This window comes from Rhopalosiphum maidis, chromosome 3 (assembly GCF_003676215.2).
Source record: "Rhopalosiphum maidis isolate BTI-1 chromosome 3, ASM367621v3, whole genome shotgun sequence".
In the NCBI taxonomy this organism is placed as follows: Eukaryota; Metazoa; Arthropoda; class Insecta; order Hemiptera; family Aphididae; genus Rhopalosiphum; species Rhopalosiphum maidis.
This window is the reverse complement of record NC_040879.1, coordinates 30219213-30243480: the sequence shown is the minus strand read 5'-3', so window position 1 is coordinate 30243480 and position 24268 is coordinate 30219213. Positions and strand designations below refer to the sequence as shown.

General features: G+C 26.5%; 2 protein-coding genes across 2 annotated transcripts; one reads left to right on the top strand and one right to left on the bottom strand.

Annotated features, from left to right (window-relative positions):
- The first annotated feature begins 460 nt into the window (after window positions 1–460).
- On the top strand, window positions 461–16720 carry LOC113557312 (polycomb protein Asx). Its single transcript, XM_026962764.1, has 11 exons — window positions 461–1420; window positions 8793–8902; window positions 9466–9672; window positions 12193–12505; window positions 12568–12724; window positions 13754–14122; window positions 14511–14724; window positions 14795–15150; window positions 15236–15423; window positions 15492–15627; window positions 15882–16720. The coding sequence occupies exons 2-11, from the start codon at window positions 8797–8799 to the stop codon at window positions 16179–16181; spliced, it is 2346 nt and encodes a 781-aa protein (XP_026818565.1). The 5' UTR covers window positions 461–1420; window positions 8793–8796; the 3' UTR covers window positions 16182–16720.
- LOC113557313 (SCAN domain-containing protein 3-like) lies at window positions 3421–5059 on the bottom strand. The gene is made up of 4 exons (XM_026962765.1): window positions 4699–5059; window positions 4382–4627; window positions 3998–4216; window positions 3421–3928 (listed from the first exon to the last, which is right to left on the bottom strand). Exons 1-4 carry the CDS (start codon window positions 5057–5059, stop codon window positions 3648–3650), a joined length of 1107 nt encoding a protein of 368 aa, XP_026818566.1. The 3' UTR covers window positions 3421–3647.
- Window positions 16721–24268: the final 7548 nt, after the last annotated feature.

The following is a 24268-nucleotide window of genomic DNA, read 5'->3' as shown; positions in this document are numbered from 1 at the left end:
TATATGTGTGTGTGTGCGTGTATAAGCGAGTCGTAGGTAATAAGAGGAATAAAAAAACGCCAACCGACTCCGCTCGGATCGTTTCGGTCGCCATCGCCGCCGCCGCAGGTTTCGCACGCAACAGTATACAATAATAATATTATTATTATTATTATTATTATTATCATCGCCGCCGCCGCCGCGGTCGTTACGTCGAGCGCTGCGCACACGTCTACGGCGGAATTTCACAATAATAATAAGAACACACAAACACCGACGACGACGCGGCGGCACGGACGATTACCCCCACCACGCTGACGGCACCCGCATCCGTAGTGGTTGTATATTGTACGCAGCGACGACGTTCCCACCGCCGCCGCCACCACCGCTGCGATTCGTCTGCGACTCTATACACTGGCCCGTTCGCTGATAACTCGCGTAGATAATATTATTATTATTATTTTTTTCACTTCCAACAACGTACAATAATATCGCATCGTTATATTGTTATATAGGAATATCATATTATATTATCATTCGTTATTATTATTGTTGAAATAATAAATACCGCCTATATAATATTATTATTATTATTATAATAATAATATACGCGCACAGTGAACTCGCGCGCACGCACGCACGTTCGTCAGTCGCCAGCGGTATTGTAAAAATATCGGTAGTGTTTGTTAATTAGTCGACATTACGTTATACGCGTCGGACTTCGACGACGACGAGGAGGAGCCGAAACGGCAACGCGCGTCCGTTAACGATAACGTACGTGAATTACGGGCGCATGTAGTTGGTACGGCGTCCAACCATCGGCACGCAGCTCACTGTTATTATTTTTATTACAATCACACACACGGTAGGCGTACGGTGCAATTGAGTTTTAGTCTTCTCTCCGTTCCAGTGCGATCTGCTGATTTTCGCCCGTCCACGTCCGCGCTCCGTCGATATCGTCCCATCACGACGCGGCCCGGTGACGATAATATGCGATTGTTATTGTTCTGCGCGCACGGCGTTCAGCGTTCGGATAACGGTTGTCGACGAAATGCGTAAACGACGGACCCGGCGCGAACGAGAAGACGAAGACGACGACGACGAGGAAGAAGAAGAAGAAGAAGGAAAAGAAGGTGAGGACGACGAAGACCACGGCCGCCGAGAATACGTATGACGACGGTCCCATTGCCGACGACGCGTGTTGTTGTTGTCCATTCATTTGCTCGGCCGGACGTTTTGTCGTCGCCGCACCGTCCGTTGGTGTCTATCCACGAGCCGATCGTCGCCAGAGCACCGTAGTTAACGCGACCCTCTGTCTAAACCACCCACCTCAACGACAACAACTGCTCGACCCACACTGGTGATACTTATCCGGCTACGGCTTTTTTCCCTGTACGAGTACATGCGATTCGCAGTTGCCAAGAAACATCACTCAGAAAAGGTCAGTGTCCGTAACAATATTAGGTATGCCTACGGTTCGTCCTCTCACATATTGTATCCCTGCTGCGCACTGTGAATAGTATTGTTTTTCTTAGGAAGCCAGTTTTTGGATGATGTTGCGTTGTGGACGTTGTTGTTTTCATTAACCCAATGTTGTCTGATGGACTTTAGTGTTGACACGGTGTACGTTGTATTTAAACTAGATGTATTTGATTTTAGAATTCTCAACGTATTCCTAAAATTGATACCTTACATTTTATCTTTTTTTTTTATTTGTGTCAATATTTAATGGATGTAATCAATTCGGTAACCTTTTTATTGTTTCTTTTTTTAGTAAGTAAGACTTCTGTAACTATGGTTAATTTTATAGAAATTTTTCTTTATAAGCAAATAAGATTGGCTCAGTTAGAGTTAAACATATAATCAGTGTTCAGCAAAAATGCTATAAACACTATTTGCTAAGAAAGATGCCATATGTTAAATTTTTAATGGGTAGGTACAGTGTATTTATTTAGCACTTACCTATAATCCTATATTTATGGTATTGTTGTTTAGGAAACTGGTCATCATTCAAGGCCGGATTGGTCTAGTGAGCTATCGAGTAAAACTCGGTGAGCCGCTTAAAATATGGGCCGGATTTGAGTGTTTGGTCATTTTTTTTTTTTTTTTGTTATAAATTAGTTCAAACATTGGTAGAAAATAATATTGATTAGAAATATTTAAAAATTATTTAACTCAGTAGGCCGATATCTTTCTAAACCGGTACTGTCATAATTTAACTGTTATTTGGTTAAGTCATCAATAGTGTTTTGTTATAAAAATACAATTTCAAATAAAACACGGAATTACTGCATTTTCGTTAAATCAATAGTTTTAAATAATTAATAATGTTTTTATCATAATAGAATAAATATTAAAATCAAAATATCTTGATAAATATGTAGCTAGAAATAAAATGTACAAATTCCATTGAATTTATAAGAAATATTATTTAAAAAAATTGTCTTGTAAATTATAATATATATTAAAAAATATTGTATTTGTAAAATATAAAATGAACGAAAATGAATAAATATGAAAATAAATTTTTTTCAAAATGCCATAGAGGAAATTATGTCATCCTTTCTTAGTAAAATATATATCAGCTTGTATAACCTGTCCAGTCCATCTTAACACTCGCTTACTGTTACGATTTTAAAAGAAACCAATGGTCCTTAAACTATATTATATTAAAAAATTATAGTTTTTGGATCTCGAATTTTTTAAAATTGTAACAGTTGTTGAGTGCCAAGATGATCAGTCGTATTATATTACTTATATATTTTGTTTAATGTATATGTTCAAAAGATAGCATTCATTTTGTATTTTAAATGTTGTGATCGAGTTGTTATTTTAATTAAAAACGAAGGCTAAAGTAATAACTTTGAATTTCAGTCAAGTACTCAATTGAATATTAATATACCAAGAATCGGTATTAGGAAGTAAATTAAATCACAAATGTTTTTTTCTGAAACTATATCTAAAACTCAAATCAATTAATGTCAAATAATAGTAGAGCTTTATAGTTCTGTATTTATAAGCTTATAATACAATTATAACAACATGTATACATGCTCGTTCTCTCATTAATAATAGGTACTAATAATATTACTTGATCGGTTCTGCCCACCTACTTACTTTATACATAATAATTACTAATATCTATTAATTGTTTAAAATTATTTTTTATACATTTGTATTTATTTGTTATCTTCTTAACATATAGTAAACATCGAGGGAGTAGATAATGATTTGATTTTTAAATTGTAAACAGAGTTGAGGAATACTGAGTGTCACATTAATATTTTTCTTAGCTTTAGTAACATTTAAAAAAATGTTATACATATGTTTACACCAAAATTGTTAAATACTATTTTAATAAAAGATAATTTTTTGAGTAATTACTTTAACTATTTATTACCTATAATAAATAGCTATTTTGTATTTTAATTAATGTATATATATATATATATGTTACGGTGAAAGATGAATATTGGTGAATGTCGTCATTCTCCGGTGGATGACGTCTTTTACCAAAATGATTCGATTATATAGGTAAATGATGTAAAAAACCAGATTTTAAATTCAAATGTACATCTTTCACCGGTCATTGATGTCATTTACCAAAACTAGTGGTAAATGATGATAAATCTCAAATAATACACTGATTGTTTTACTATAGGTACTATTTATAATAATGATTTATTGTGACAATTTTGGTTTCCATGACATTTTGAACTGCACAACATTTCCGCTGCATTGCAAGCACATTTTTTAGTACCACAACCAGTTTTGCAGTTGCATCGATTAAATCCTTGATGACCAGCTATTCCGTGTCCTGCGGCTTCTCTTAATGTTATTTCCCTGTCTTTAATTTTTTTCATGGCTTCATCTAGCTCTAGAAATTTTTCTTTACACGGAGAAATTTGTGCTCGTGTATATTTGTGTTTCAACACCCCATATTCTGTACCTGGTTCAAACATTCGGGTATTTATTTTATTTAAATTAAATAAAAATTATCAAATTAAAGTTGGCTTACATAATTTATACATGTCATTTTCGCATGAAATAATAACAGCAAGTAAATTACGCGGAGAACCTCGTGCTCTATCGACATCTGGTATTGGGACACGAACAGTTGTACCGACATCAAGCTTTGAAAATTTTTCGTTAGTCAATCTCAACATTTTTGACGCTTGTTTTTCAAGACAGATAACCGATTTTTGTCGTTGGTCTTTAATTTTTTCAATCCTTTTATCTGTAAATAGATGACGATTGCTATTTTATTTTTTTTTTTGTAATTTACAAACTATTATTTTATACATTATTTTATTAAATATTAAAATATTAAATATACCATTAAATATGCAGAAATATGCAAGCATTTTTACCAAATTACATATAATAAATATTTAATAATTACCTATGTCTTTAGTATTTCTTAAATCATTTTCAGTCTCCAAGTTTACTTCATTTTCAAGATCTCCAACACTGACTAAATCGTCTTCTACTGCATTAATATGATCTGAATGGTTGCTGTTATTAAATAGTTCTTCAATATCCTCTTCTGACTTAAGTTTTTCTATTTCATCGTAAGGTATCCCTACTGAAGCTAACCCTGTTCTCGCTGTACAACCAAACATCGCCTCGTATGGTGATCTTCCAATACCTATTAAAAAAATTAATTAATTAATAAAAATAAAAATTATTAAAAAAAATTGTTTTTAGTTAATAGCTTACCTGAGTTCAAAGCCCGATTTTTTTGAAATTGCACAAATTTTAATGCCATTTGCCAGTCTTTTGATTTATTATCAGTCATCCAAGAAGCCAAAATTTCTTCAACGTCCCTATTCGCGCGTTCAATTGATCCTTGGGTCTGGCTATGACGAGGCTTGCCATGCACAATTTTGATGTCTCCCCACATTTCATTTAAATTTGTTATAATAGAATTAACAAACTCACGACCATTATCCGAGTGGAGTATAGCGGGTGCACCAAATATTGTATAAATATCTATCAAATTTAAAGCCATTTCTTCGGCCCTTTTTGTCTTCAGAGGTTTTAAAATAACAAATTTCGTTAAATGATCTTGATAATTCATTATATAGCGATAATTATTATAGTTTTGAGATTGCATGTCAATCAAATCAATTTGCGCTCTTGAATTAAATGCGGAATGTAGAATTGGTTTTGTCACAAGCCCTCTTTTCGGATTTGATTGTTTTACTTGACAATTACTGCATAAACCTAAATATGCCATAACTGCCTCCGTTGTCACATTACAATATTTTGTTTTTAACACAGCCATCATCCTATTTCTACCACCATGCCCTACTGATAAATGTGCGGCATGAATTACTTCAAACAACTCGTCTACTGTGACGTAATATAAAACGTCAGATTCATTATCAACTATAGGTTTAATCAATTTTTCTTTTCCCCCAATTGACACAACATCATATTTACGTATAAGTCTTTTATTCGTTACCGTTTTTTTTAGTGTTCCAATTTTTAATTCTTTTATTTTTTGAATCTTGTTGTTGTATTCTTCAAAACTAAAATAAAATATATTGTCACCTCTCTTTTTACTGCTGACAATTTTGTCAATTGCTGCTTTAAATTTGTTCTCCATACTTTAATATTAAAATTAAATAAAACTATGACACTATAATTTAATCGAACTTTTAATATATTTTGTTCACTGGTGACACAAATTTTTACAAATAATATTATTAAACACACACTCGTCGCATATACAACTCGCTATAATATGCCCGTAGATACTAACTAATAAACTAAAAGATTATCTCATATTATTACTCGGGTTATCGACGTTATTGCTAGTTGGGATTTTCGTTTATCTATCTACTTCCGTCATGATATTTTCAACTAACGAAGCTTATTCAGCACCTACACGCTTATCGCTGATCGTTCACATCAACATAAAAATATTGAACATCATTCTCCAATTACACTGGTGATTGACGACAATAACCGGAGAATGTCTGCATTTACAACGTTTACCAATTTTTAGGTAAATGATGTCATTTACCGGGGAATGACGTCTTTTACCTCGTTTACATCATTTACCGTAACATATATATACACATTAATTAAAATAATATATATATATTAATGTAATTAATCATATGTTCAAGCTGACTGCAAATATTCGAGTTACAAATTCTTTTAATGAGAACTAAGAAGTAGTAATAGAAGGTCTCTCATTTTACAATCTTATTGTAATCTTATTTTTGTAGTTTATTCAAAAATTTATAAAAAGCTATATAAAAACACTAAACATTTCTTATGCGTAGTAACTTATCTTCTGTCTACCTATTTAAAATTGATCAAAATTTTTATTTTTGTATCTATCCATTCACATCAACAATACCAACGTCAAATCCATTTATTGTTCAAAAATATTCTTAACAGATTGTCTAAATAATAATTAAATTAAAAAGATAGTTGTGAGATTATTATTATTTATTATTGATCATCATTTTGATATGACAAAAATAAAATTATAATATCTACTTTAATTTTCAAAACTACTCTTCAAGAATTGAAAAATTGTTTACGTTGATCCTGACATTGTTTTTATTATTAGGTAAATGTTATATATTTTGATATTAGGTATAATTTAATGTTACCTAATCTGTATTAATAATAATTTATACTTTCTGAATTTTTTAATGCTGTTTTTTTATTTATAAATATTGAATATATCTGTATAGAACATATATTAGTTTTTATCTGTAACTCAAATAATTATTATCATGTTTACGTTCATTGTCATTAGTGTAAAACTGGGGTTGTATGGTTTTAGTGAATAAGTTATAACTTAATAACAATGATTGAATACAACCTAATAACTTGGCCTACAAATTCTATTAGTTTTATAGTTCTTAGTTTCTTATACCATGGTGTGATTAATTATGCTACAAAGTACAAATAACAATAGATTTTATAAAAAAAATTTTCTATGTATACAACGTTAAATAATGTTTAACAGAAAAAAATCAAATAATATTTGATTATATAATAACGTTAAACATTAAAATGTTAAACAATAGAATTTTTTTTTAATTTTAAAATATTCTGAAAACATTCATATGCTCATTTAAAATATTTAGTTATTTAAATTTAAAATTTTAGGAACTATTGAAAGCCATATTCATCTTTATTTTATAATTTTTCATTTTATTTCTATAACTTTAGTATTTTGTTGATGTTCAAAATAACAGATAAAAAATGAATATATTATTCTCAATTTGTATTTTATATTCATATAAAATCAATTCATAAACATCACAGTTTACAAAACATGATATACCTAGTAATAGAAAACATATATATATATATATATATATAGATATCATCTATGGAAATCATTAGTTTTTATAGGTTGCTATAACTATTACATCATTTTTTATTTTTTAATAAAATAATTGATTCTAAAAGATCATAGTTTCATACATGGATATTTTTTTATTAATCTATTTCTTTAATTTTTTGCCATATATTTTTATTTGCTATCAACTAATAATGAAAAGCTTAGGAAAACTAAATAATTATTTAAATTTAATTTTAGGTAACTTTAAAGAAATATTGTTAGCTAAAAGGTAATAAATTATCAACATATTATGTTACAAATCATTATAAAAAAAAGGTGGGCGACTGGATACTACTCTGTTGTACAGTAGGTGTCAAATAAGTCATTATGATGGATAGGTTAAATTTGAAATCAATGATATATCATTGTATATGAAAAACAATTCTGAGTGGAGACTATCCGTTAACCTAGATATATATATCACTATGTATATTTCACGATATTTTTATTTGATATAGTGTATAACTATTAAGTAAAATAATTTATTTTACTATTAATAATAATATAGTAAGTTGAATTAATTTTTAAAGAAAAATTGCACTTGAAGATATTATTGAATATATTAAATATAGTAATATACGTTTAAGTTATATGTCCCTACAAATAATGTTTTTGGAATATAACAAAATAATAAATACTGTTATTCTGTGTTAAAATATGGAGTTCCATGCAAATTTAAACTTAAAATGTCTATAGAAAAAAGTTGTGTATTTTTTAGATTTTCATTTCCATTTTTTAGTTTTATTAAGAATTATGAATTACTCATCATGAGAAACTTATAAAATTTTCAAGAATTTGTAAATTTTCGTGATTTTACGTATTTTGACAACATTTGAATTTCAAATGTTTATAGAAATAAATTGTATCTATGTATTTTAAATATTTTTACAGACCCATAAGAAAAACTCATGTATTCAATTTTTTTAAGCTTTTGGCAGACAAAAAAATTTTTATTAACATTTACTTGAAAGTTTGATTGACAATAATCTAAAACTATGTTTGTCAAAATTTCAAAATATGCAAAAAAAAAAAGGTAAAAATAAACCCTAAAATTTAAAGTACCTAAATATGCAAAATTAATTTTTCAATTTTAGTTTTTGAATCATCAAAGAATGTTCTGCTATTTCTTAAGTGTTTTTAATAATGCAAAATTATAACATCTTATATCAAATTTTTTATTAGTTTTTAATTATTTTTAACCACTTTTTGTTTGTGGACCTTTGGATTTTTTATAATATTTTTAATGAAAAATGTGTGAGAAAAGAGAAGTAAAACAAAACATTGGCTTTTATAAATCTATATAATAATCTTATTTTAAATAACAAGTTTTTATTGTTACCTATTTATGTTATAATATATTTTAGTGTCCTTATGAATTTAAGTAAAATAATTTGTATTGACTGAAATAATAATATATTTATTGCTTATTTTATTTTAGGTATATGTCATATTATGAAATGAATAAAATGGAGGACAGAAAAAGGACAATTCTTTCTTCTGGCAATTCTAACACATCATTAACTCCTGTTAAACTTCAAAAACTTAAGGGTATGAAATAAAAACTAAGAACCATATCATATGAATTAATTTTTTTCATGAATACTGTTCAATTTATTTGTAAATTGTTTATAATTTTTTTTATATTGTAATATTTTATATCTAAGAGGATGTTTGTGTTGTCTTTATCTTGTATACATACAATATGATAAATTTTTGTTCAGCAGAATTAATTTTGTGTTAGCTTTAGTATTAGAGTAAATTTACCTATCATTAAAATTAAAGTTAAGAATATTATCTAGGAAATTTCATATACTTTTATTGATATTATTATTTAAAGTTGTAATATTTGACATACCTATAACTCACTTTAAAATAATTATATCAATAAAAGCATATGACATGTCCTAGATAATATTATTCCTTTTATTGTTGATAATAGATAATTTTACTCCAGTATTAAAGCTAACCACATAAAATTTGTTCTGCTGAACACAAATTTGCTATGATGTACATTAGTAAGACAGACAACACACGTGGGTATAACTTCCTTTTAAAAATACAGTAAATTCTATTTAGTATAATATTTTAAATTTTAAAATAATTTTTTTCAGAAAATGATAAGATAACTAATGAAAATGATAATATTTGGAGCATTTCAAAAGTAACTAGAGGAGCTAGTGCAAAGAGTTCAGGTTCTAAAACTGTAATGAAACATGCTCTACGGCAACAAGCTAAACGAAGGCGCAAAAACACTACTATTGCAGCTGGAAATGTTGCTCCTATTCCAAGAATTATACTACCTTCCAATCAAATAAACAGTAAATATGATATTATAATTTAATTCATAGTTATACATTTTATAAACAAGACTAGGTATTAGAAAATTTATATATTCCAATGCTAAAACTAATTATATTTGTTCACTTACCTTATTTGACAATATAATGTATTAACTTAATAGTATCAAATTATTTTTTTAGTTGTCCCAATTAAATTACTTACCTATATATTTTCTTTATTATAAAAATATATTTTTTAATTAGACCTGAATATTCATTTAATGATGCTATTAGAATTACATATTTTTAAATAAATAATTGTAATATTATTTTATAGGTGTATAATTCAATTGAATTTTCTTAAAATAAAACATAAAACATCAGTAGGGTATTTAAAGATAAAATTAATGTTTATTTATTATCTTATATATTCTACATTTCTATTAATTAATTTTAAAATTTAAGTAATTTGAAAAAAAATCATTTACTATAATATATAATTTATATATTTGTTCTAATCATAAATTTTAAAGTAAGCCTAGTTTACCTAGTGGTTTTTTTCTTGTATTTTATTTAAATTAGGACTTTTTTAGGACACATCTTTGGTTTTCCATATGTGTCCTAATGTTTTAATTTTATTGATTCTTATGTATGATAATATACTAAGTTTTCTATGCAGTTTGTTATTTTTTCTCTTATTAAACATAATGAATGAGGTAACTATGATTAAAAGGACTAGAATAGGTTATCTAACACGCATAACACATTTAATCGATGCAACTGATTCTTATTATAGTTTATTAATAGTTAACATTAGAGCAAATTTATGTATGAAAAATTTTATACAAGAGAATATTAACTGCTCAAACAAATAATTTATTTTAATATAAGAGTCCGGTACATAAATTTGATATTTGATATGCATTTAAGACAGAGGTAACACTTACAGCTTCAAATAAAAAAAAAAAAAAAATGTTTTATTTAAACAATATAAATGACTGAACAAAATTACTGCACTACTAATAATATATCATTATTGATTTTAATAATTAATACATATATAAATAATAATAACTATATTATTAATTCCAAATTCACTTAGGTCTTATGTAAAATCCACCTGGGTTCTAAATGTTGTCAAGACTGTTGCTTGTCTGTATATTTGGAACATTCTTGAATCATTTTATTTATATTTTTTTGACTTCGATTATCAATATTCAGTTTTAAAATTGCCATCTTATATCTTTTAATATCTGAACTTACTCTTTGCTTCTGGATATTCTATGTTAATTTAAATATGACTTATTATGTATCAATTAATCATCTCGGTACTCCTTAGGTAAATGCAGCACCAAAATCAGAGGTTTTAATTTAAATATATTGTTAACATTTTGTTAGTTATTTTCTATTATGTTTTACTTTTGGTTAAAATAACTGAACAAAATGTGAATACTTTATTAACGAGAATATACTTTTGTGTTCACTTAGAAAATTAATATGCAAAGTATATAATGGAAGATCACATTTATCAATCATATTAAAAAGTTCTTATTTACTCTATTTTTAGTTTTTTTTCATCTGTTTTTATCCAGAGCTACTTCATTAACATTATCTATCTCTAGTCGTCTTAGTTCCTTTTTGTTTTTATCAATTCATCTCTACTTGGGTCTTTCAATTAGTTTCTTTCCTTAAGAGTTCAGTTTAGTGTATCATTTTTGTTATTGATTTAGCCCTTAGTACATGACCTTAGTTACATCATATTTCGTATGTTTAGTCTTCGTTTCTTTTTGGACCATAATTTTGTGTTGCTATGTTCATAATAATTGTGCTATAAATTGACTTTGATGGCTATGTATCTCGGATATCAGTTTAATAAATGTATTAAAATTTTGAATTGTTTATAGTTTCAGTTTTAGAGTATTAAAGTGTTCATTTTAAACATCTATAGTATTCAAATTCACTTGTTTATTTAATGACAATATTATATTTTTATTATAAAATTCAACAGTATATGATATTATTACTATATATTACTATATTATATTAGTACTCTCATAATTAATTAAACATCATATGTAATTAAAAATATACACAATTAATATTATTGTTATCGGCAATACAAGAGTACTTTGATGTATATAGCATACAGATATATTTATATAGGATTAGTTCACTAGTATTATATATATATATAGGTACTCAGTCATAATCTGTGCTATAATATTGTATAATTATATGCTTCATTGTCATGACCGGTAACGTCTATGGTATAGTATGCTCAAACATATAAGATTGTATTTGAGTTTAAACTAAGATTTTTATTTGTTATCAAGGTCTTGGGGAAAAATATTACTGTCTATACCTGTAATAGTTAAATGGACAGGTTAAAATACACTATAAATGCTATCTTTCTGCCAACACTTTATCATTTTGACCTTTGAAAAAAATGTCTTAATAGTCAAGTTTGACTGTATATATTAATTTTATATTTCTAATCTTTAAATTATTATATTATTTATAAAACAGATTAATTTTAATACATTTACTTATGTTTTACAGCCATTGAAGATGAATCTACTAGAGTGCCTACAATGTTAGAAGTTTTATCATCTATTCCAGGATTTAGTTTGGTAAAACCACGTAAACGTCCTGGATCTAAACGATTGTCAGCTGCTGCTCAATTGCAACAAGCAAAGGCTGAAGGTTGTGTTGATTTAGAAACGCCAGATTCTGTTCTTGCACAAGTTAATTTAAGATCACTTTTAAATAAACAAACTTTTTCTATGCTCCCTCGTCTCTATCAACACAAACTTGTTCAATTGTTACCACATGTTGATCGAGAAAGTTTAAGTGATACTCAATCTGATTTCAGGTTTGTGTACTCGAGTTAAACATAATATTTAAAATAAAATAATGAATCTTTTTATTTTATAGGCCATTATTAAACTCATCTGTTTTAAATAATGAGTTCTTTGCTCAAGCTTGTCTTGAATGGACTGATAGATTATCAGAAGGAGAATTTACACCTGAAAATCAGCAAAAAATGAAAATGGATATTGATCGTGAAAAAAGTAAACTAGATCCATTTAAAGTAAGTTATTATTAATAATATTTTAAGTGTACATTATAAATGTTATGATTAGTGTTCAGGTTCTTATATTTTATCATACTATCTTCATTATGCGTATGTAGTTAAATTAGAATAAAAGATTAAGATTATTTATTAAAAAGTAGTTTACAGAAAAATAGATTTTATTGCTTACTTATTTGAGAATATTTCTGGAGTTTGAGAAGATTTAGTTTCTATAGAATATGTAGGAATAATTTGTAAATTATGAGAAAAATATACAAATGTATTTTAATATTTCAATCATTATTAATCTCAATTCATGGCAAATATAGACATTTTTATAAAGCTTTAAAAATTTTTTTAAAATTATAAATTAGTTTAAAGTCATTGACTGTGCATCCAATCAAGGCTGGGCATTAACGAGTTAAAAAGTTAAAGTTAAGTTACTTTAAACTAAGTTACTTAATGAATTACTTTTATTTTTTAAAGTAACGTCTAACTTAACAAGAAAACCTAGAATGATTTTAATATATTAGCTATTAACCAATAAATTTGTTGTGTCGTCAACAATAATTATTTATTCATAACATTTTATTCGTATTGTTTCCTATGACCTTTCATGTAATTAATTTTACACGTAAAAAATAAAACTAACTTATTTTTAACTAAGGTAAGTTACTTTTTTTCAAATTAACTTCTAATGAGTTAAATAAATAAAAAAAGTAACTTTTAACTTTGTACTTAACTTATATTTTTCTGTATTAACTTAGCTTAACGAGTTAAAATAATTAGTTAACTTCCCAGCCTTGCATCCAATACTTAATGTACAAAACAAAACATGGTTTAATTTGAATATTTAAGCATAATATTTATTATTTTTTCATTTTTGAAAGTATAGAGAATATTTGTAGGTTTTTTAAAAGCATTGGGTTCTTATTATATTAAATTCAGTTATAAAAATCATGCTCTTGAAATTATATTACACTTAAACAGGATTATTATTACTACTGTAATCTAATTACAATTAATATGATGGATTTTTAATTTCAGTTGAAGTATTTTGAACCTATATGGGGTGAAAATAGACTATCAAGTTCAAATGCTGCTGTTTCGGATTGGCGTAATCCTAAGCATAAAAAAACCGAAACTATTACTGTTCCGGTAAACACACCACCAGTTATTACAGTTACCAAGGATGTAACAATAAATGCAATAATAACAACAACAAAAGAGACAACAACGACGACGACAACGACTACAATTACAACAACAACAGCAACAACAACAATACCAACTACTTGTTCTTCATCGGATGATATTAAAAGTGAAGATACAAAATTAGATTTACCATGGGATTCTGTTGATTCCACAACCGATTCTACAATAAAACCATTAGTAGAGGATATGGTTTTACCAAAAGTAAATACTTTTATTACATAAAATTAATAATTAAGTATAAATTCCTTACAAGTATTGATGTTTTGCGTGATGATTAATAAAAAAAATAAAAAGAATATGTTATTTTTTATTTCAATGTTAGGAAACTAAACTAAATAATGACCATGGTTACTAAAATATTTTTCTCGATCTTAGATTGGCCACTTTTTATTTTCACAATATTATTTATTTAAATTAAAGTGTTTAAAAATATGCATTGATATAACTTCATGTTACTTATTGAAAATTCCATTAAAAACAAAAAAAAAATCCTGTCTTTTTAATGATTATGTAATATTCATTTGTATTTATAAAAATATTTATTGTGTAATTTTAACAATTTAATAAAACTGTTTTTTTTTTTATTTAGGATGAAGACATTGAAATAGATATTCCATTGAAAGATGAATTTATAAGTGATGTTGGTAAAATTGATGATGTTAATTTAGATGAAACATCAGTAATTAAAAACTGGTCTTCGTTAATGAATGATGATCTGGGTACATTAATTCCAGAATATGATAATGTTTCTACTTCAAAAGAAAAAGAACAAAGTGAAAGTGAAGTTCAATTGGAGTTGGAAGGTATATTTAAATTTAAATTATTTAGTTTATTTATGTATAAACTGTTTTATATGTGTAAATGTATTTTCAGTAACTTTAACTCCAAAAATAGATGATGTAAACTCAACAACTAATCAAATTCCATCAAATGAAACAAATAATAGTAATATTAATATGAATATGAATATTATACAAGAACTTCCAAAAACCATTTCTCCGCCTGTGGTTGTTCGAATGCCGAGTGTTATTCAACCTCTTGTTATTACTTCTTCTAACAGTTCACCATTACCCAGTACACCATCTTTATCGATATCTCCTTTACTTCAATCTCCTTTAGAGTCTAATATCCCTAATGATTTTTCATTTATCAACACAATATCTAATATATCATCAGTTCCTTCTGATCGTCCAGTTCATCATACTTATGTATCATCAATCAAATCACAGGTAAGATATATACATTTTTACATTATATTTTTATTGATACACAAATTAAATTGTATCAACAACTTTTATTACTTATGTTTTTAAGGTGAGCTCAAGTAGTTGTACAACAAGTAGAACTAATAGTAGATCAACATTGAAGCAACCACCTGGTGCTATCAATTTAGAAAGAAGTTACCAAATATGTCAAGCTGTTATACAAAATAGTCCTAATCGTAATCAACTTAGATGTCAACTGAAACCACCACCATCAGTATTAATTGGCAAAAGTTCTTTGTAAGTAAAACAATATTTTAGGTATGAATATTAAATCATTGAAAATTGATTATTTTATTTTATAATAGTATACGTAATGGACCAAAACCAATAAAAAACATAAATATTACTAGCAGTTCACAACCTCTAGTTGTTAGGCATGTGTTTGCATCTTCTCGTGGCATTCCAGTAACAATGTCTGTTGGACCTCCATATGTATCTGATGTAAGTAATAAACACGTTAATTATTTTATTGCTTAAACTATTATTAAATGCCTCTCAACTCTATTAAGACACTATTTCTATATTTTAATTAAAACTCAAAATATTTGTGCATGGCTATAAAAAATAGTCATGTGTTTGTTGATAATTTAATCCTCTAGAATCATTTTTAGTTACCAGAAGAAAAAAATTTCCAATATCTATTGTTAAAAATATTATTCTATGATATAAACAATATGTTCATTTTAATTTTATAGCAACAGCAATTAACCGAAAAACAAATGGGGCAGTACTTGTTGGTTCAGAGGTCTGGTGGAATAACAGGTATACGCCGATCATCTAGTGCTCCTCCGACCAATAACAAAATAGCTCCAATTTTAAATGGTGGAAGACCAGCAAGTGTAGGTATACAAGTATCTACCTATGGTCAGTCACAACAAACTAATGATTGTTCTTGTAGTCTTAATGCTATGGTAGTATGTAAGAAATGTGGGGCATTTTGTCATGACGATTGCATTGGCCCTTCTAAACTTTGTGTAACGTGTCTTATCCGATAATAAAGCTCAAAGTACGATACTAAAAATATTATGTTAAACTGTAACACAAAATTTTGTTCAGGTATTTTTCGTAAATTTATGAAATAAGTAGATGAGAAAATATTATTTTTGTTAATTGACTTATTGCCTATATTCACTTTGTTTTATTTTTATTTTATTCAAATCCTCAGTCCTAATTATATTGTTATATATATGTATAAGTTGACCCTTTTGAAACTAAATTATTGACAAAAATTATGGATAAATACTTATTCATAGCTTATTTAATTGTTCACTATTATTCGCCATAAAGTCTCCAATTACACAAAAGTCGATATAACTAAAATTAAAATTACATACATTACATTACAATTTTAAATAAACCTCATGTTTAATTAATTGATTAAATCATAAATTTAAAATAAAATGTACATAGATTTTATTCTCACCCTAAAGATAATCACATGTACTTATAAGGTAATTTTTAAACATCTGTTATGTATTTTTAAAGTCTTAAGTTTAATCATTGCTAATAATAGATAGTAACCATAAATACAAATCAAACAATTTCTTATTAATAATATAAACATTTTATATAACTGTTCTTATTGTATTATTTATAATAAGAATTATAGCTCGTGGAAATATGTTATTAAGTAAATAAAATAATTATAATTTATAAACAAAATTAAAAAATAAGTGAAGTAATACATCACTAAGCTTGAGTTTTCTAGAAAGCTAGTCTCTTATTAAACTTATTTAGTTTGGTTTTCTGTATGTAAATACCCACAATATTAAAATAAAAATTACCTTGTTTAAGTATAGCATTTTAATTATTAAACATTTAATCAAAGCATTTTGTATAATTCCAATGATAAAAATATTTATTCAGATGTCCTTACTTATTAATATTGTTATGTATTAAAATTTATAAAACTTATTATTAGTACATTATTTATAATTATATTTGTTTTTCATTTGTCTAAATATTAATCTGATAATTAAACAAAGACACCATGTTTTATATGACTTGTTACTAATACAGTTATATTTAAGTCTTAAGTTATCAATCTCAAATTTTCCAAGTTTTTTTTAATAAATTTGATTATATATATTTATATATATATTTTTTATTAAAAGTTGAATTGGTTATAATTAAAAACATTTATAAGTTAAGAGCTTAATTCAAACTTGTGTGGTGTACAAGACTATGTTTTTATAGATTTTTGTCAGTTATGTGATAATGTAGAGTATTTAGAAATGTTCTCGTTTCTTCTCTAAAGCTCAAAAATTAATTTCAATAAAATTATTCTTTAAAAAATGTGTATAAAATAAAATGGATTTATTATAGTTAAATAAAATAAATACACTCTTCTTCTTCTCTCTCACCGTAATTGTCCAACAAAATTAAACAAATTACGATGACTGTCTTAGATATTATTTTGAATAATTCCATATATTATGTGCCTATATATTGTACATGTATTCAAAGTAGACTATCAGATTTTCTCTATTTCAATTATTGAAGTGTAGCATATTACAAAATATGGGTTCAATGATAAAAAAAAATATGTAAATAGCAATACTTAAAAACTTATTGACTTTTACCTGTATATTTTATACAGGTATATATTACATACATATTTAAAATTTAATATTACTTTTTACATGTCTCCAGTGTTATAAACATTAAGTAATATCAATCAACTACCATCTAAGTACTAACCAGTTGTGACGTTGATATAACTGTCTAAGTTTATTGAAATCAAATGATCTGTTATAAGCTGTCCGAGCATTAGAAAATTAACTTTAATTTGCACTATTGTTTCGGTGATGGAATTGTGTTATCTTACTGTACTTTTTTTTTTTTTAATTTTATTGGTAAATCTTACGCAATAATGTTAAAACCCATTTTACTGTCCTTATATAATTGTTAATAAATTTATTGTTGTGTATTGTTCGTATTCTGTATGAAAATATGTGCTTGAGTATTTGCAACCATACTTGAGCATACATTATTGAAAACAGTATACGCAACCTAACAGAGTTGTCATAATATTATGTTTTATTTTTTTATAATAATCCCTCTTTTAAGATATTACTATATATTTTATTTGCAATGGGTACATAATAAGAAAACGAAAATCCAAACTGATATTTAGTACCCCATATTTAATAACATTTTTGTTAAGTTTTTGTTTTTTTTATTTATTTACTTTTTTTTATGGTTATTAAACGTATCCTAAATTTAAAAATTAAACAATTATGTATTAAAAAATAATATAGGATATAGTGATATTGTTCATCGTTTTCTGTAATATTATGTCCTCATATACTATATTAACAATGTATCATTTATAAATGTCCACTGTACCCACATACTTGAACCATTTATTTTCCAGAAAAAATGTTAAATACAAATTTTATTTATTGATTATTATTATTTTTTCATCCGATTTAAATAAGATATTTGATGTTATAATATAAAAGTATATATGATGTTTTTTTTATTTAGTTTTATAAAAATACCTACTAGACACTAAAAAATTAAGCATTTATTTAGGTTAAAAATAAACTGTACATAAATATATTGATTCTCATTCTGTTTATGCTACTGTAATGATATTGTTAATTTACTTTATTATTTATAGGAATAATATACAATTATTAAGTGTATTGTATTTGTGTTAAATTATTTTGCCTAAAATATTTATATTCTAATGGTCATATTGCATAATAGTATGAAGGATAATTTATCAAATTGTTATTTTTTATTTGTTTTAATAGTTACAACATATTTTGATGAACTTACTGGCTCATTAAATAAAATCAATGACAAAACATGAGTTTTGCTTAAAAAAAATATAACATTTTAATATTAATATTTTTTCAGCTATGAGTATATAGTATTATACACAATAATATATAATTATATAATTGTATGACTATACAGTAAGGTATAGGCGTGTAAAAGAAAACCTTTTTTTTTATTTTTAACTTAAAATTAAATATTTCAATGCAATACTTGTTTAATTCATTGATACAATTAGTTGTACCTACAGTTTTTGCATAATATTTTTCACCCAAAATTTGTTTGTCTAACTTATGTAAATAAAGTATATAAGCACATTAAAAATATATAAAGGTATGCCATGCAAGCTGAAATAATATTTTTATACGGTAAGATATATTAAATAATTAAGTTATTGAAATAAATACTCTTATCAGTAAAATATGCAATTATTTTTTCAAATATTTAAACTTTTCTTTGTGGCTTTTTTTTTCCAATGATGTGATCCATATTTATATTTTAAATTCTGAAATAGATATTAATTTTGGCATTTTCTATGTTATGAAATATAATAATATGTGTGAATATACTTCATGTAACTTATTAAACATTCGATTTTGAACTGAATGAACTGATACATATCATTACACTCAAATATCTTTATTAAAAATCTTGTTGGTATACTATTTTTTTTCATAGGACATTGTCATTGTCTCTATTAAAAAATAATATAACTAAATATACATACAATTTACTAAAACGATTTACTATCATAAAAGTACAAAATAAAACAAATCCAGTGTTGTAAGTTTGTAATCACTTAAATTTCAGTTTTAAAACTTTGTGGAGATATTTTATTAAAATCTTTTATGTTAGTAATCTTTAATGGATTTCATAATTATTAATTACGCATTAACTAACAAAATATATCAAGTAGATTTGACCTTCCTTTTGTGAAATACCTTGAATTAGACAAATTTGACTATGTTAAAAACTTTTTGATGAAACGTTTTTTTTAAGTGTTCGACATTATAATAGGATCATGCCTAATATGTCTAACATCTGATCAAAATCACGAACTCTTGAAAAGATTTTATTTAAGGGCTGACCACAGATATATGACACACAGACAGTGAGACAGCAGCTATACTAATAAGTAACCTATGACAAACAGTGACGTATTTACAAGGGAGAGTCCTGACCCCTTCCCCACCATTGGCTCCATGCTTATCTAAACGTCTATATGTATATTAATATATTCTGTTGGTAATAAAAGTTGTTACCACATAAAGTCATCAAAAAAAATTTTCTTACTTCGCTCGACACTTAATCAATATCTATACCAAAAATTTTTCTCACTCTGCTCGAAAAATTACATAAATATAACATACCTACCGTTGTAGGAAATAACTAGTACTATTAATGACAGCCGTAAATATAATATTATATACTCGATTGTACCACAGTCTTAAATTATACGAGTAGGTATACCATATACGACCTGATAAGTAATATTCAACCTATATTATTTTTGATTTTATGTAATAGAATTTAAAAAACCAATTTTTAATTTTCAAAAACAATTAATAAAATAATATACCCTTTTCCATTTGTGACCATACACCGTATACCTACCTACCTATAAAATGAATATTTTTTTCGCGTATATGCATTTCTTTATAAATATTGTTATGAGTTTATGATTTTATATTATGAGTATACGGCGTATACTCATAATATAAAATCAGTATTCATATTTCAAACATCGTGATTAATGATTATTTTAGATTCAGAACGGAACGATAAATTTTTTGATTTTACAATGATGTGTGCTTCTTTTTTCTTTTTTTATGTTTGTCATTACGTTATGGAGTAGTATCTAATAATGCTTTATTTTTTTTAATTTCAGCCCCACTTTGAAAAGAAAAAATCCTCTAGTTGGTACTTTGGGGGATCAAAAATGCCCAGTAGTTATCAAATGCGCCAGGAAAAACCATAAAAAGTAACGGAAAACGGGAATTCTTACGTTAGGTTAAAAATCAATTTTTTTTATTTTGATGTAACTCAAAAACGAATCATTGTAAATACCTACTTGAAATTTTTATCAAATATTTTCATTAGCGTTATTTATTTACAATTAAATTTTCAAAATATTTTGACTTTTTTTAAGCTATTTGCAGACAAATGAAATTTTTTATTTTTCTTATACTTAATATTATTACTTTATAAGTTGATTTATAATACATTTTTAAAGTTATTAAAATACAAATATAAAATTTGTATATTTATAATATAGTATAATTTATATTATAATCTTTGAATTATAATTATATAAATTTATTATAATTTATAAATTATGAGCTTTAGATAGCCTATATGGTTATATGTATATTAATATATATTTAAAATGGTTATGATTATTGATTATATTATTATGTAACTAACTTACTAAGAGTAGAATTATTTTTCAATAAGTATTATGCTCATATACGAAAGATGGTCTCGAGGAATCGAGAAACTATGTCGTACGATAACCCGATAACGATTTTATTTATTCACAAACTACTACGTAAATATTGGCTACAATTAAAGGTTAAACTGTTAGTAAAAGTTAGAAGAGTAGGCTATGTGGCTAGAATAATAATCTGTATACAGTATACACATACACTTCATAAAATAAGTATATCTAAAATACTGATAAACAATATTATTTTCAAATCATAATACTCAAATTTACTTAAAACCCACCCACCATCAACCCATTCAAAAAGGGGGAGGGGGGGTGATTGCATTCCTTGATAAACGGCACACGGGTTCGGCGCCACTGTCCTAGACTGATAAATCAATTCCGTTCAGAATCATTTTTCGTATACTTACAATGATACCTGTCATTGCATTCAAATTTAACACATCCATGTAGTAACCTACTCTCCATCTCTAAATACTATACAGCAGAGCGATACCCACTTGCCCACCCTTTTTTTTATTATCAGTTTTGTACTGAACGACGTTCTTTTACTCTAGTTTGCGTTTGGTACGTTAATTTTGTGGTTTTGTACCCGTTACTATTTTGTAAAATTAATTCTAAAATTTCTAAATTAACAAATGTTTTCATGATGACGTAGGTATACCACTACTGTATATTCGCGAATTGAGTACGCCTGGTAGTAGTGAGACTGTTGTGAGTGTGAATGTGAATAAAACTACCATCCGCCTGGTTTGCATTGTAAATCTAAATATTACTGAAAAATAAATAATAATAAATAATGAATAACAGGACTATTTCATGACCTACTAACTTGTTAGTGTACAAAATGCATCCACATTCAAAACATAAAGTAGATATTTAAATTAACAATAAATACTTTTATTTGAAATTATTAATATGTTTCATATATTAATATTTGACGCCTACTGGTAGTTTAGTTGACGCCCCCTACTTACATTTATCTACATTTATCGTAATTTTGATGTTATAATTATATTTTATAGAATTTTTCTTTTATACTGTGAATAAAAAAAGGAACGAAAAACTGTGGTATTAAAAATAATAATAATTACAACTCAAAAAAATACAAAGTATGATATATCGCCATATCAATTTATGGGGCGAGGTAAATTAAACGGACGTGATCCGTTTGAAGAAATAATTAAAGATATATCTGAATTTTGGCCACCTGCATAAGCTTATCTATTTTTATTTTTATTTTTATTTCATAATATTATTCATAAGTATAATTTTTCATACTTTTATATTTATTAATTTATTATGTTATTATTATTATTTTTAAATACCGAGTATAAATTGTATTATTTTTAATACCGCGGTTTTTCGTACCTTTTTTATCTGCAGTATAAAAAAACAAAAAATTGTACAAAAGATGATTAGCACATCGAAAATACGAGAATTATAAGTTGCGGGCGTTAACTCAACCTGAGTGGTGGGATAATACGCCGGCTGGCGGACGTCAACTAAACCAGTATCAAAATATCTTTAAATCGTATTTCCGATATTCTTTTAATCGTTTCAAGAACAACCTGTGGGAAACGCTGACAAATTTACTTGTCTTTATATATTATAATGATTAATAAGTACGAAGTATCTACATAAAAATTCATCAAGATTGTGCGCACCTCACTAGCCAAATTGTTGTATTCAACCAGGGACGTGGAGAGAAATCAAGGGCCCCAGACCCCAGTAACAAAAAGCTAATCCAGGCCCTCCACAAAGTCAAGCATTATACTTATTACTAAGACCCAGCGTCGTCTTTAAAATGTGTATATCAAAAATATGTTGTATAAATATTATATAATTTTGATATCATATAATTATTGTTATATAACTATACCGTCTATATCCTAATAATAAATAAATAATTTTTTTGTTATTCTTAAAAAAAATTGTGCTGGTTTAAGCCGTTAAGGTATAGACAGAGGTATAGGTATTAAAAAACAACAGTCATATTGTCACTAACACATAATCTATAATATAATATGGTACAAAGTCTTTATTATTACAAAGTTAAATTCATTTTTATTTTTTATAGTTTGAAATAGTTATTTATATAGGTAGGTCATTCCTCAAAAATGTTACTTATCTACGTTATCTTAAAACGATGTCGGTTCCATAATATTAAAAACAAGACCTGGTGGACTTGGCCGGGCTACAGATGGCACCCCTTTCGTCCGGCTTGCATTCAACAATAACAATATTTATGCAACTGTAAATGAGTGGAAATCAAAAATTATGCCTCCAAAACGTTCGTTATTTCAGAAGTCAACTAACAATAAAGCAATTGGAAACTTTATCAAACAAGCGAGGAACGACAAACAAGTCACGGAAAAGATCATTCACGAGTAGCCCAATTTATACGAACCGTGATATTGATTTAGAGCTATCATGATGACAGCTAGGTATGTACATTTCAGTTTGATGACAATTAAAATACAGTCTGCATTCAAGTGTAATTATCGAAAAATGAATAACGTACTTATATGTAGGTATTGTGGTCTTGTGGGCTGTGTTGCACAAAAGTTTAAGAACGAAACACCAGGAATGTGCTTATCAAATGATAAATTTAAGTTAAATGTTTTGATTCCAATACCTATACAAGTAACAAATATTGTAATTTTTAATTTGTAATAAATTGTTTTTTTTTAGGAACTCAGTTGTTTCAAATTCCTTTTGTAAAACATTCACAAATCCAATAAAGTCATCTACGACCAATAAATGCCAACTTTCAAAATGCAATGACAAATCTATGATTGCTACTTCCACCGATTCTCGACGCTAAATAAAAATTTAGGAATTTACTTT

Excerpts from the sequence above, each read along its gene's own strand:
- LOC113557312 (XM_026962764.1), top strand. The coding sequence starts at position 8,797 with ATGTCATATTATGAAATGAATAAAATGGAGGACAGAAAAAGGACAATT. Across the intron at positions 12,506-12,567 it reads GATACTCAATCTGATTTCAG|GCCATTATTAAACTCATCTG; the intron begins GTTTGTGTACTC and ends TTTATTTTATAG. Across the intron at positions 15,628-15,881 it reads GACCTCCATATGTATCTGAT|CAACAGCAATTAACCGAAAA; the intron begins GTAAGTAATAAA and ends TTAATTTTATAG.
- LOC113557313 (XM_026962765.1), bottom strand. The coding sequence starts at position 5,059 with ATGAATTATCAAGATCATTTAACGAAATTTGTTATTTTAAAACCTCTG. Across the intron at positions 4,628-4,698 it reads AAATCGGGCTTTGAACTCAG|GTATTGGAAGATCACCATAC; the intron begins GTAAGCTATTAA and ends TTTTTTTAATAG. Across the intron at positions 4,217-4,381 it reads AAGAAATACTAAAGACATAG|ATAAAAGGATTGAAAAAATT; the intron begins GTAATTATTAAA and ends ATCTATTTACAG.